Here is a 16,144-nt window from a genome sequence, read left to right on the forward strand (position 1 = left end):
AGTATTTTAATTTATTTTCTGTGGACTGACACGTAAGATTACATTAACATTTCGATCGATGAACGCGAAAATTTATTGGTAGCATTTTAAGTATATACGTCATTGTTATTGTATGTCAGTTTTTCTCTAAAATTACATTCAACAAATAAACAAAGCATTTCGATTAAAGATAAAAAGTAATACAAAAATGCTTACATGTTGTTTTGAGACTTTTGTTCTTGGTGTTGATTGTTTGCAAACATTATGGTGGACTTGAAGATCACAAAAACGCTTTCCACAATTGGAACAAGACTTACACATTTCGTTTTCATCGCGATTTCTAAAGAGAAAAAAATAACCAATTTAGATTAGTCTATTTGAACTCTTTTGTGATCTTAGGTATTATTGGCTTTTGAAGTGTTGCTATGATTTAAATATCAAGAAACTTTTAACTTTGTAACCATCCTAAATAAATGATACGATTTAAACAGATGTGTGACAAATTTATAGATTGACTCTTAATTTATAATCTATGTTATAATTTTATATACAATTCTGGGAAATAAACAAATATATTGCTTTTAGAAGAAATTAATGTTATTATAAAACTTTAATTAAATAGCACATGTATATACGCCAAAATCGAACGCAAATTTGCCTCTTCATAAGTTATGAAGCGAAAATTTCTTTTAATAAAATGTTAATCGTCACAATTATCTATAGTTTCATCAGAAGGTTAATATTGTGTGAAGCAATATGAGAAGTGTTGTGTCGTGGAACAACAGTGAAAATAAGAACAATCAAGTCGAGGTTCGGTTAAGGAACACGTGTATTAACAATAATGTACAAAGATAGGAAAGCGTGTATATCTGCTGGGCATTCGGCTAGAAGTTGATGTGCAGTCGCATCTCTCTCACCGGTGTTGGAATTACTAGAACTATTTATAGTGCTAATCGGTATAAATTCCTTTGTTCAAGGAAGGCCGGTATAACACCTCCCTTTGAAAATATCACGTCTATAATTAATAACGTTTTTATTTTGGGTTCACCCTAACCAATTCTGTTGATTTCCTTCTTCTGTTTGATCTTCTATTCTCCGGAGCTGTCTCTGGTATGGGCACGTGAAAAGTATCAAACACTGTGTCCATGATGTCCTCCTCGGGCGATCTGGTCACCTCACTGCTCGAGTATCTTTTCCGAGTTTGGTTAGTGTGATGTTTGTGCACGAAGTCTGGTCCCTTAATCATGTAGACCATATTGCCTATTTGTTTCTCAACGATCCTGGAGTCCCAGAAAGTCTTATTATTTTTGTGAATCTTGTAGAAGACTTTTTCGCCAACTTTATACCGTTTTTTTTTTTTTTTGTTATCGTTTTTTTTCTTTAGGTTTGGCCTATCCTGGTTTGGTAACAACTTGTGAAAAATCGATCTAACCTTGCGTCCGAACATAACCTCAGCAAGTGCTTTCGACATTTCGATTTTTGCATTCGAAGTGACTCTGTAGACTTATAAAATCTGTTGGATTGACTTATCCGTCGGCGACCCACTAGCTTTTTTCAGAACTCTCTTGAATGTGTCAACGAATTTCACTGCTTGTCCTTTATTTCTTGGGTGGTATGGCGGAATAGTTATATCCTCGATTAGATGATCCTCGCAAAAATGTTTAGATTCGGTAGACGTAAATTGCGTTCAATTGTCTGTAACAATACAGTCTATTACTCCAAACCTAGCGAATAGTTCACACAGGAAGTTGATAGTTACCTCGGATGTGGGATTCTTACATTTTAATACTTCCGGCCATTTAGATAGGCTGTCTACAACAATGAGATAGTAGAACCCATCTAGCGGTCCTGCAAAATCTAAATGAATCATAGACCAAGGTCGGTCCGGTTTTGCCCACGATACAAATTGAGTCGGAGGGGCTTTCATAGCTAATGCGCATCCCCTACACTCCCTGATTTTTTCTTCTATATCCTTATCCATGTTTAGCCAATAAACGAAAGAGCGCATAAGGCTTTTCATTCTTGATATACCTGGATGTACTATATGAGCATTCTTTTCTGTAATGTCGCAGGAGTTACGACCCTGTCGCTATATAACAGGACGTTATCGCAAATTGAATAAATTTCTTCATCCAGTTCGTTATTGTTGATCCTTTCTTTCGTGCGTATAATAAATTCGTCCACCTCTGCCTTACTCTTAATCTAATCAAGCGTTACTGAAAGTTATCTTATTGTGTCACATAACGTATTTTACTTCAACTTCCGCTTGAATGGCTGCTATCACCATATCCTCCAATGGTTCTGTCTGCTTAGCTATTAACAACGATAACCCGTCTGCATGACCACATTTTTAGATGGTACGTACTCCATTTGAAAATTGTAATTCAGAAGTATGGTACCCCATCTTTGGAGTCTATTCGCCGTATGTTGTGGTAGTCCCTTTTTCGATCCGAAAATCGTTAATAACTGTTTGTGGTCTGTTTGTAACAGAAATTGCCTACCGACTCTTCTCGCCGTTTTATGTAATTTAATCATAGTGGGTCTCCTAAGCCTCTTCCATGCCTGTACATTAATAATGGAAATGTAAGACTCACACTCAATCTGTAGCCTTACTTTCTTTTTAAACATTTTGACCTGTACATATTTCCGGATATTTTGTTCCTCGGGTTCAATTTTCGTAAGTTTAATGGATATCTTTCTACCATATTTTTTCTACAATGCGATGCTTTATGCCCTTTCTGGTGGCAGTTGTCACATTGTTTGAATTTGTAGGGACACTCATTGTACCAATGTTTATTTCCACACCTCCAACATGGTCCAGGTGGATCTTTTCCCTGTTTCCTTCTCTGGTTATTTTTTTGAAGTCGAATTTTTCTTTTGATGGATCTTTTTAATATGCGACACTCTGCTTTCCTCTATGTCACGACTCTCTTTTTTTAACACAATAAACCGTTCACAGTCTTCCGCTAAGTTTTGTACTTTTAAATTCGGTTCGTTTTCGAGTTTATTTAAAACACGACGCCTGATTTCAGCGTCTTTATTTAAGACCAGCCTTTTCACAAATATTAAACATTTAAAATTATCTGCTGATAATTCCTCCAGTTTAAAATCGTCGCAATGCTTGTTCACTATACTTGCATAAGTAGTGTAGTTGTCTTCCTCTCTTCTAGTAACATTCATACATTTATATTGCATATGGAAAAGAGACCATTTTGCAGAAAACAGTTCTGTAAGTAACGTAAATGTTTCTTGGAAGCTCAACTCACTGGTCATTTTTGGGATAATAAAATTCACAAACTTTGTATGCTCGGCTGTTCCCAATTTCCTTAGCAAAAGCCTAACTTTTTCCGCGTCTGACCAGGTACTACAATCCGATATAAAAATATCCTCATATCGTCTATAGTACTGGACGAAAGTAACATCGTCTTCTGGATTATAATTGAAATTTTCAATAGCGGCCCACACAGCTGTTTGAGAAAATGCGTTATGATTATCGTCCGCTTTACTAACTGTGTCGCCCTCAGAATTTTTCTTTGTTCCTCCTGTGTTTTCATCAATATTTCCTCGAAGCGTTTCTGTTGCTGAAGCATTTTTCTTCAAATTCTTGTTTAAATCTCTCTTCTCTTTCTACTTGTTGAATTTGCTGCTTTTGCAACGCGAGATTTTGCTCTGCCTGGAATTGGAACAATTCCAAACAGTGAATCTTTGAATTTCGCATCCATCATACGAATTCAGTTTACAATTTATGCTTGTATTAAAGAAATATTCCTTAGTAAAAAAAATCAACCAATTTTTCTTTCCGAATTCTTTTGTTTGAAGAACAATAGTTTAGCAGCCTTTTTGTAACTTAATTTGTTGAACGCTATATTTCTAGTCTTACTAGAAACAATCCAGCGAAATAACATTTGTTTAACATTTTTATTTGCGTGCGTTTTTACGTTGCAAAAAAAAAATCCGCCGCTTTAAATATCCGACGAATTCATATGGGAAACTTTTATTTATTTTTTTATTTATTTTTACCCTCTTTGCCTTTTGTAAAAACATGACTTGATTCTTTATGTGTTTGCTAAGCACAAATGACGTACACTAATAATTATTTTCCACGGCCTGTCTTTTTTCTCTTGACAAAGTCAAGCATTTTTTTTTTTTCAAATCCCAGAGGTTATCGAAATAACGATAAGCTTACACGGTATTTGCTAGTTGGTTTTGAACATTTAACTTTGCAGAAGAAAATTCTTACCGTAGGACAAATGGCTTCTTGTGAAGAAAAAAATGAACCCTTTTTCCCTTTCTAAAACACTTGATAAGTGTGTTCAATTATTAAGTAATAGACATCATTCGCGTTTTTCGCTTTAGATTGTGGTAGGAAGTTTTTCCCGTCGCCAAATTATTATTGTAGTAATTAATTCACTGTTAATCCTTGCGTATCCAAATATCTGTTGAAATATCGAAGGTGTTCTGCTGCAAAGATTTTACGAATCTTTATTTCAGTCACTTTTGGTGATTCTCTGCAGTGATGGTCGTTTCGATTCCTTGTCGCCAATCTGTTGTGTCGTGGAACAACAGTGAAAATAAGAACAATCACGTCGAGGTTCGGTTAAGGAACAAGTGTATTAACAATAATGTACAAAGATAGAAAAGTGGGTAGGGTATATCTTCTGGGCACTCGGCTAGCAGTTGAAGTGCAGTCGAATCTCTCTCACCGGTGTTGGAATTATTAGCGCTATTTATAGTGCTAATCGGTGTAAATTCCTCTGTTAAAGGAAGGCCGATATAAAAAGAAGTTTTATTACATCGCACATGAAATACCAAATAAAAAAAGTATATGCTCTACTTAAACATCTGCAGCAGTTTTTGTTAAAGTAACAAAGATAACGAGAAAATCAAATGTCGGCTTTTACTGATGGTTTCTACTTATCAATCCCGTGAGAAATCAAGGATAAGCGGCAAGAGAATGTTAATTGAGCAATGATCGCTACTAATAGAGAATTGAAAATAATCGGTGGACATGTTACTTAAGAGGAATTCAAAATTCACTGGAACAACTCAACATATTCGTTTACATTAAACTTGAAAACTACCACTTTTACCATCTTTTTCTTGCAATACCGCTATTTTTCTATATTTAATTTGTCATATTTTATTTATTTATATTAAATAATATATTATATTTTCTCTCAGCTTTTTAATTTCCGTTATTTTTTTAATTGTCTAAACTTTAAAATTTTATTTAAAGAAAACGTTTTTAAAAATTAAAACAATTTGTTTTAATTAATAAATTTTAATTTCTTTTTATATCGTTTCTTTCTTGTTCTCTCTTTTCTCTCCATCATATTATCCCTCTCTTAATTGATATGAAATCGAAATAAGAAACTTGTTATTCAAAATTACAAAATAACTCCGTTAAAAAAATACCACCGTTACGTGTATTCGAACGTGTAAACTATAGCATACGACGCAACCTCCTAATCAACTTCTCTACGAAGGCGAGAGAAAAATAACTTGAAAATTCTGTTATTTAAACAAATTTTAAAAAGTAATATTGGACTACGCATACGCAATTTTCGAAAGGCACAATTTTTCAGACCCTTTCTTGGTTTAAACTTTTTTTCTATACGAAATAATTGACCGTTTTTCTAATTCTCACAGTTGACTGAGATATCGTTCTTTCAGATGCTATCGGTCTCGACCCGATCTGACGCGTGTGTCGAAAGTTTTTGGCAGACATATACACAAACACACAGACAGTTGAGATTTATATAATAGATAATAATGCTGACTTTTTCTTTTTTCCGAGAAGCATTTAGCTTAATAATGCAATGGTTAAAGAGAGTACCCCCCTACTGTGTTTTTTCTAACTCTTATTGATCTGGTTATGTAATAAACTACCTATGTAACTTTGTTCTTTATCCTTTTAACTGATTCTAATTTTGCTCCTTTTAAACGGATTAAACTTTTTGGATCTGGAGAGGTTTATCTTATGATTAAATATTTATTTTTCAGCTTAATTTTAGTATTATAATTTTAGTACTATAATTTTAGTACAAGGTTTCTTTGATAAGTTTCCAGACCTTTTCATTTTTTATAGACGTATGGCCACCTTTATTGATAGTACATACATAAAACTCTAGTCCCCTTTGAAGTAATCTCCTCCGCCTGCAATGCACTTGTGTCGTTTCAACAACTTTTGGAAGATCCATGAAAGTCTTTTTGTGTAAGCGTGTAATGACCCTAGTTACAGCCTTTTTCATTTCTTCAATTGTCTCATAACAACAGCATTTAAGGTTTTCCTTGAACTTAGGGAATAACCAAAAGTCACAGGCAGCAAGGTCTGGGGTACATAGAGGGTGAGGAACTGTATTGATGTCCATCTTGGTCAAATATTCTGTGAAAATTTCTGAGCACCCTTGGGACAAACTTCACCCAAATCTTCCTCATCTTCAGTTCCCTTACTAACATCAAACTGTGTACTTATTGTCTCTATAGACACAAAATAGTCCTTATCCATGAAATTCTTTGGCCAATCAACATCTTTATTCCTCCCGCACTACTCCTCATCTCTCACACTCCCTGTCTTACTTGAATCTCTTATGTCACTCAAAAACTGATGCTCTATTATAGATAATCCAAACACCGCCTGTAGCATTCCATACGTTTCTGTGACATATTCCAAGTTTAAAACAGAATTTTACTACATATTGTTCTTCTAAAGTGTCCTCACGTCCAGATTGCATTTTTGTAATTTCCTAGCTGTGATACTCAGTAGGGTGTGATATTTTAGTAGGGTGTATTCCAATTCCTGCTGCAGCTGTTCTTTTGAACCTGAAATCATAAAAATCGATCAGTCGTTTCATAAGATGTACAGAAATATCATACTGAATTTTCAACAATCTACGACAATTTTAAATGCCTGTACAAAAAAGTCTCCGAACTTATTGAAGGCATCTAGTATATATATATATATATATATATATATATATATATATATATATATATATATATATATATATATATATATATATAAATGTAAAGTTGGTTCGTTCTAAAAAAATAAAACCATATTTCTACGTTATCAATTTATTTGAAATTTTCAGAAACCCATTTTTAGAGTCGAGGTATGTTTTTATGTTATTAAAATAAATTTACCTAATTAAAATTAAAATATTAAATAAAATAAATATATTTTTTAACCGTTTCTGCGAATCTGTTCTGTTGATAAAACTGAACTTCCGGTTCGATTCATTTCACAGCCACGAATTGATGAAAGGTTTCATTTTCTGTTAACTCGATAAGTAAAAAAAAAAAAAAAAAAAACATATTTCATTTGTTTATCTTCCAAATTTTTTAATTTACACATCTTTTCTTTATTATATAAGGCCAAAAAAAAAAGTTTGTTGCTTGCTTTTGAGTTTTTTTTTTCTATATAAGATTACTCATGCAGAGAGTGATCCGTACTGAAATAATGTTATTATTTAAAAAGTCCTTCTTAACAGGGGGAGGTAAGGATGTTTTGTACCTATTCTGTACTTTAGCCTTACAATTGAATAAATAAAAAAAAAACATATCGTAAAACGCTATTTAAACGTGGAAATATGATTTAAAAAATAGCGCGGATCGCTCTCTGCATTAGCACTATTTTTATTTATTGCGGACTATTATTCTCATCTTTATTAGTTGTTGTTTCACGAATTTTCGGCCAACTATTCCTCTGGCCTTCATGAAAAGAAGTCCTTTTATAAATGTTCAGTCACTTTTTCCTTTTATTATTCTTAAAGAGTAAAAATTTTCTTATTCATGAAAGGATTTAAGCCTACGTAAATAAATAAATGTTTGTACACGTGACAAATTATCAATAAATGGTTTAGTTACTTTTTTTAAAAAATGTTTGTAAAAGTGCGAAAGGCGACGTTGTTGTACAACCATTACTCCCATGCTTAATTTCTATACTTATAGGTTTTTGGAATTTTTTTTCCCTGGATTATTATTGATTGGACACTAATTAAACAGATTATTAAAAAAAATGTAAAAAAGAAATCATTATTTCGACATTTGAAAGTGGTGCTCACTTTTTAGTCACAACGTTCTGATAAATCAGTCACCCATTTTGTAAGCAATAAAAACGCGGTATATCAAAACCATAGAAAGTAAAAATAATGAGTCTTTACCGCATTTGTAAGTCAGAAATATATTTGTTTCTCAAAGAAAAAAAAATAGAGAGAACAGGACTTTTTTTTATTGTTTTCATGAAAATAAAGTTTCGAGATTTTTAATTTTTTTTTTTTTTACTTATTTAGTCAGTTTGTGGTTTTTTTTAAAATTGTTTTTGTGAAAGGTGAGTTTTTTTTTCAAAAATTTTGTTTTGTTTCTTTTTATTTTTTTTTAAGTATTATAAATTTCACTAACATGCTGGAGAAATGTTTAATAATTTGGTATTTTTTTAGATTAGGTCCACCTCCACAATTTTCCTTTCAATGACGACATTTATAGGTTTCCGAGTATGCTGAACACGCAAATTGCATTGAAATTTTGCGGAAATAAATAGTTGTATTATGCATTGTATTCTTCGGTGGCCATCTTTTTACGTGCACACGCGCCATAAACAAATACACATACGTAAAAAAGATGGCCGCCAAAGATTACAATGCATAATACAACTTTTTATATCTTGATAACTACTTATTTCTGCAAAATTTCGATGCGATTTTCGTATTCAGCATAGTCGAAAACCATTTCAAGTCGTCATTTAAAAGAAAATTGAGAAGGTGGACCTAATCTAAAAATTTACCAATAATTTTTAATCCCGTACGCCTCCCGATACATTGCTTCGTCAACATGCGACCATTTTATATCTCCCGAAGACACTTCCGTATTTAGAAAAAAAAAAAAATAAATAAATAAAAAGTGACCGATTTACTAGAACGTGGTAACTAAAAAGTAAGTACCCCTTTCAAATGTTGAAATGATTTTTTTTTTCAATTTTTTTTCATAATCTGGTTAGTGTTCAATCAATAATGATCCAGTGAAAAAATTTCAAAAAACCTATCAGTATAGAAACTCCACCATGTAAGTAAATAAATAAAAAATGTTACGTGCGCATGCGTTAGCCTTGACTAGGGGGGTGCTAAGGGAACGACCATTAAATAATTCTGCGGGTCGCCATGGAACACAACGCCCAAGGAGTACCAAAATAGTTTTCATGATCTGAAGAAAATTTTTTTTTCGAAAAGTGGGTGATCACTTTTCCATCTAAATTTAACTTAAAATGAGCACCCTTTTCTGGCCACCTGAGGAAGGGGCATTTATTTTCGTGTTTATTGGCTTAAAGGTTTTTTTGACAAGGCAGTTTGGTACGCGAATGCATATTTAACAGTTTTCGTTTATGCTCACGCATAGCATAAACAAAGGCTACGTCTGTGAAATGGAAAATAGTCCCAGAGTTCAGGGGTTAATACCATGCAAAAGAAATCAAACAAAAAGACTTTTTAGCCAAGAAACACATAGAAAGAAAAAAAAAATAGCATCCATTTTTTTTCTATCGAATTCATTTGCTGTTTTTATTGAAAACTATTTTCCCCCGGATTTTTTATATAATTTTCCATTAAGAGCTGTGCGTCTCACGTTCGTAAATAACAAAAAATGTTTTGTAGATTTTGGTGTGCTAAAAACGAATCTGCAAACCGTTTCCGTCGCAAAAAAAATAGTTTTTATAATATGAAGAAATTACTTTTTCGAAAAAGTGGCGATCACTTTTCCATGTAAATTTAACTTAAAATGAGCACCCACTTTCGAGCCACCTGAGAGAGGGGGGATTTTTTCCCATGTTTATTGGCTAAACAGCTTTCGTTTATGCTTACGCATAGCGTAAACGAAGGCTACGGCTGTTAAATGGAAAATAGTCCCAGAGTTCAGGGGTTATTACCATGCAAAAGAAATCAAACAAAAAACTTTTTAGCCAAGAAACAGAAAAATGCCCCTCTCTCAGGTGGCCAGAAAGCGGGTGCTCATTCTAAGTTAAATTTACATTGAAAAGTGATCACCCACTTTTCGAAAAAGTAATTTCATGAATGTCATGAAAACTTTTTTTTTTTTTGCTACGTAAACGGTTTGCAGATTCGTTTTTAGCACACCGAAATCTACAATAAAATATTTCGTTATATATGAACGTGAAACGGGTCTTAAAGTAAAATAATACCGGATTTTTTTTGAGCAAATTTGCCGTTTAGTTGTACAAATATCCTCAAACCAGGTAATCACTAAAAGGGATTTTTAAAAGTCGTCACCTGTATCGAGCAAAAGTTTAAAACCACCGATTATATGCCAGCCTACATCATGGTGACATATATTGAGTGATTTCCTAACAGTATTCTGTATAGTTTTTTAGTTTAAACTCATTTTCCCAAAATTTCCCCAAACTTAACGTGTTCGATACAGTCTGCCGCCATTTGTATTTTTCAGATATACCGATAAACATTGAATGTTTTTGAACCGATTATACATTACATAAAATCACTAAAATCTTATCCAGTTAGGTAGAACACTTACTTTTCTTGCCTTTGATAACATTTATTTGTTATATATTTATTTTTTGACAACTTCTTTGTATCTGTGTTTAGTAATATAAACCCTTTTCATTTAATGTAACGTTTAGTCGGCTCGAAAAACAGTGTTTATTGGTGTATTTGAAAGCTACAAATGGTGATGGACACTGTTGATTACTTTAAGTTAGAGAAAGTGAGTTAAAACTAAAAAAACTATACAAAATACTGTCAGAAACCTACTGATTATGCCAGCCTATGTCATGGTAACATATGTTCGGTGAGTTTCAGACACTGTTTTGTATAGTTTTTAGTTTTCAACTTACTTTCCCAAACTTAACGTATTCAACAGAATTCGCGACCATTTCTGTTTTTTGAGCCAATTAAACATTTTACATTACATAAAAACACTAAACAATTATCCAATTAGGTAGAAACGTAAATTACCTTACCTTTGCTTTCATTTATTTGTTTTTGGACGACTTTTTCGAATCTGTGTATAGTAACCCCCCTCCCCCCCACCATCAACCAAATATTAATTAATAAATCACATTTTTTAAAACAACAACAAAAAAAACATTTAGCGTTTCAACATTTTTGCTACGTTCGGCTTCATCCACTGATTGTTGGTCAAGTCCAAAACATGAATGATTGACAGAAACTCTCAATGATCCAGATCAAATTCTGCAAGAGTACCATTTTTTTCAGTTTCACCTTCATTTTCACTTTTTGCAGTGGATTGCTGTACTAATATAAGAAACATGCATTTTCTCTTTTATTCAATTTTTCCATTACACCAAATTGAGCCACTGCAACGCGTGGCAGGGTACAGCTAGTATATATATATATATATATATATATATATATATATATATATATATATATATATGGGGGTGTTTATGTATATATGTATGTGTATATCTATAATTTTATGTATTTATTATACATTATGGCCTGAGATGGAGATATCCAGGCTCCATCTGTCTGGTCATAAGACAATTAGAAAACCTTCATGGCTATAATAACTATGAAAAAATTGACAAATTTTGTCAGCATGATTTGCGATCCAGCGCCTTTTCTGATAATACGAGACGCATCCTGTATATATATATATATATATATATATATATATATATATATATATATATATATATATTAGCAAGACGCCCGGCATTGCCTGGTTGTAACATACGCTCAAATATTATATTTAGATTAATGCAGATTTCGTATTGATTATTATATTATATTGGCCCCAATATATAGTAAATATTTAAAATTTAAAAAAAGGACTCCTGCGCCACCATCGAGAATCGAAAGCCAAAACGATTTATTTTTGATCTGCCGTTAATAACTGAGCTATGAGACATGTTCGCTGTAAGGTTAAAAATTCAAACATGAAGCAATAGCTACCACGTTATACATGCATATTTGTAATGCTGGCGTTTAACCATCCCCTGGCAAATTTCATTTTTTTATTTTCATACGTTTTAACCGATGTTCACGGGCTATAACTCAAATATAAAGTTTCACATCGGTTTAAATACCTTATATATGAAGTATCATGTCTGTAGACAAAAAACATCTAGGAGGAGTTTGGTAGGTAAATTTTTTAAACAAAAATATATGCGTATACATAAATATATATGGGGAGAGTTTTGTGTTTATTATAAACTTTTTAAGCAAATATTACGCAAGGATAGCTCATGTAGAATATCTGTATGAATATAATTACAACTAATAGTTAACTAAAGATGATCATCCCCACAAGAAAACCAGAAAAAAAATAATAGGGAATTGATTAAAATAAATGTTTAAAAGATCATGGAAACTAGCTAGATCTTTTGCTAGTCAATGGAATTCCACGACCCATATACATATATATATATATATATATATATATATATATATATATATATATATATATATATATATATATATATATATATATAACTACTTCATTTACTCACATAAATATATGAAGGTATAAATTTATGCGTAAACTCCAACAGTGCTCAATACGTAGGTAGAGCTAGTTAGTAAGTTATAAAATATATATGGCTATTAAGCTACACTGAATATTACGCGTTTCATCCACTCTAGGATTCCTCAGGCTGAGGAATCCTAGAGTGGATGAAACGCGGAATATTCAGTGTAGCTTAATCGCCATATATATTTTATAACTTACTATATATATATATATATATATATATATATATATATATATATATATATATAAAGTATACCTTTTCTTTTTAAATAAACAGAAAAACAGGTCTTCCTTGTTTTTCTGTTTAGTACTTTGGTATCTGCAAAGATTCAAAGGTTTGTGCTACCCAACCCCTTGAGTTGGGTTAAGGCCTGAGAAGGGCCCCTCTTTTGGGAACTGTTCTCTTTCTTATTGTCTTTTTTGCCTTCCGTTGAGGTAATTAACTGTTTTGTTTTCTATCTTTGCAAGTTTGTTTCTCTTCTTAGGCTCGACTTAGATAGGTGACTGGTCTGCGTCTGAGGCGGTTTGAGTAAAATCACACGGAATCCTCCGCCGGGCCAAATCAGCGGGCCTGAGCCAGGAAAAGAACGGAGGAAAAGAGGAAGGTAGATTGTCTAGGCTCTGGCGCCAAAATGCCTAGCCTGGGGTCCGGTTCCCAGAGGGGACTTCGGCCCAATCTGAGGTCAAAGTCCAGGTTCAGATGAAATTTACCATCACTCTGCGGTCCGAGCTCTTCTCCAGCGCTAAGCTTGAGTTCTGCCGCCTGTGTTTCTGACACAAACGTCGGCTCAGGCCCAGTTTCAAGACCAGGAACCCTGCTGATGCTGCCTTCCTCTTGCACCGTATCAGTAGAGGAGTTTGTTGTACTAGGCGGTGCCTCCTGGACCGTTTGCACTGCTGTATCCTGAAGTGATAGAAGTAGGCCATCTAGGAGAAGTGATCCGTCTCTGTGGGACCAAGAGAGTAAGAGGGCTTTAACTGTAAGCCCCCCTCCGCCTATAGGACGAAAGGACTGCCAGGGTCGGGATCAGATCTACCGACTCCGTCGATTTCTCAACTATGAGAACCATCGTCTCGGATCAGGCGTCAATAAGGGCGGTGCCAGTCTGCCGGAAGCAGGTCATAGAAATTCTTCCACTGATGCACTTCGACCTCAGCCGTGAACTGAAAGAAGATTTAACGTGCAGCAGTGATGCCAGCAGCAGTGACAGTGATGGCAGACAACAGCCAGGTACGACGGAGGTTGGAACGAGGATGTCGAGTCCCAGGAAGAAGAAGGGGGCCGCTCTGACAGACAAAAGGAGTGGGTCAGTCGGTGCTACATCCAAGCCAGTGATGACATCCCCGAAGGAAAGGTCGGCAATTTGGCCAGCACTACCAGGAGACTCACAGGCGCTGAAAGTTACATGCTCAAATATTCTGACGGGGCAGAGAACGTCGCCATGACCAAAATCGCCAGCAACAGTAGCAGCACTAAGGAATGGGGCCCCCAATTACAACTAGCGCCGGAGGATTACCGTCAGTTATTTAACTCGACCTACAAAGAGTTAACAGACAGTAATGTCATAAAAGCACTACTGGTAGCTGTGGATAAACTAGCGAGAAGAATAGTATCGCTAGTCACCACAGACACCAAGAAAAAGAGCCTCACAGGCGTTTCGAAAGAGCTCGTGGCGGAGGTTCTGGGAGGCCTAAATATCCAGCGACATACATTAGTCGTCGCAGCTTCGCAATGTGAGACCTCTTGCTGCCGACCGACGATGACGCTGTTAAGTTGTTCCAATTCGGACTTGCGTGATAAGTGCAAACATTTACGCTTCAAGCCGGAATATCTGAGCAGGAGACGTACCAATGTCTTCATTTAAGGCATCCCCTGACGTGTCGACTCTAAACAGCTTGGCGCTGCCATGAGTCAGTGCGGGGACATAGAAGCCGTTCTTTCGGTCTGTGGTCCTCGTAATATCGTGATAGGGGACTACTCTATCAAAATTCGCTTGGACCGGGAGGGGTTTTCAAAAATCCCTCACCTGCTAAGGTGTGACACTTGGACTATGAGTGTAATCGTTGACGGACGTAAACCCCAATATTGTCATTGCCAGCAACAGGGTCAGATGGTGATGGATTTCCCTAAGAGGAACCCTCAGCCCACCACAACAAAATAAGCTACAAAATCTAGATGTGTGGCATTAGCAGTCCCTGGGAAGCCAGCCGGAGGGGGAAATCCGACACGTGCAGCAACAACTACGGATAGCTGGAGCAAGGTGGCAAAGAAGTCCAATAAGGCTGTGAAGACCCCTTCCACAGAAGAGCAGTCTCCTCAAGTACAAGGTCGCCCAGCTCCCACAGGGTCGCCATGTCAAGACTCTTCAACCAGTAGAACAATAAAAGAAAGACCAGACGGCCAGAAGAGGAAGAATCCGGTCTACTCATAAGAATCAGAAGGAGAGCAAGAAGATCAACAACCGAAAAGCAGTGGACAGTCTTCTGTGGTAGAGGTCCAAAGCCGGAAACAGTCCAAGAAAAAAGCAAAGAAGACTAAGGAGGCTGGTTCCTGTTCTCAACCTCAATGCAGGTAGAGACGACTGTCGCTACAGTTCAGTCCTCCAAAACCCAAACCCAGACGCCCTCGGCTGAGACAAAATCCCCACCTTTCTTTGATTCCCTTCTCAGCCGGTGTCTGATCATTGTCCCATGGAAGGCCGGTGATTTCATGCTGCCGCGGATCTGCTTCGGCAGAGCTGCTTCGGCAGAGCTGCTTCGGCATCTTCAATTAGGAAAGAGACGAAAAGAAGCTCCCCTATCTACCAGGAGACCAGATATGCGACAGAGACCCCCGTCACGCTAATTCTTATAACACGCAGCGTCATAGGGGTAAACTAAAGCTGCTAAAAAAATGGATGGGGAAAAGACTAATAACCCGAAGAACTTCCTAAAGCCCCCCCCCCTAATAATGACCTTCGTTCGCCACACGAAAGTTGGTCGCACAAATGCCATGTAGAATATGATTGACGACGCGAAGGGGGCGGTTTCTAAGATAAAACTGGTGGAAGAGGGGCAAGAATCCATCAATCAGGTGGCACCTGGATGCGAAGGGAGGGTCCCTATTTACGTCAACTCTTGTTTTTATAGGCCCCTCAAGTTAATTTTCTATCAGATGTCGGGGGTATTGCGCGAGACGGACGAGTAACGTCCGAGTTGCTTTTAGGCAATCTCGCCCAATCTTAGGCATCCTTTTAGCAAAAGACTTTAGTCCGGAGGTTGCCGATGAATAACTGCAATGGCCACGTGCTTGAGCTTGTCTAATCTGAACGTAAGGGGCATGAGGTGCCGAAGCAAAGCCGCTAAAGTATTGAAGGATTTCACGTCTATGAACATAGATGCAGCTATGTTGCAGGAGTTTCACTGCGATTTCTTTGACGATCATCGCGTGCTGGAGGGTCGTTACCCTGTCTTTTCAACATACGGTGACCGCCAAAGTAGAGGAGGGGGTCTTTGATAGTCAACGCACCCTTTCAGCAATAGTTAGTGTTGTTCACGCTGATACTGTTGGTAGACTGATCGTTGCCGATGTTGCTGTGGCAAATAGAGAGTTTTGAGCCGTCGCAGTGTATGCGCCTAATTGCGTACGAGAATGGGTTTCATT

General features: G+C 35.9%; 1 protein-coding gene across 1 annotated transcript in view; it reads right to left on the minus strand.

Annotated features, from left to right (window-relative positions):
* LOC145249424 (zinc finger protein 474-like) overlaps positions 1 to 16,144 on the minus strand; it is a 61,695-nt gene that overhangs the window by 12,987 nt on the left and 32,564 nt on the right. Inside the window, exon 4 of the mRNA XM_080110974.1 lies at positions 196 to 319. Within this exon, the coding sequence (XP_079967100.1) occupies positions 196 to 319 (124 nt within the window). The remainder of the gene's footprint in view (positions 1 to 195; positions 320 to 16,144) is intronic.

The sequence above is a fragment of the Euprymna scolopes genome, chromosome 28 (assembly GCF_053919585.1).
Source record: "Euprymna scolopes isolate OS-2025 chromosome 28, ASM5391958v1, whole genome shotgun sequence".
Taxonomy (NCBI): Eukaryota; Metazoa; Mollusca; class Cephalopoda; order Sepiida; family Sepiolidae; genus Euprymna; species Euprymna scolopes.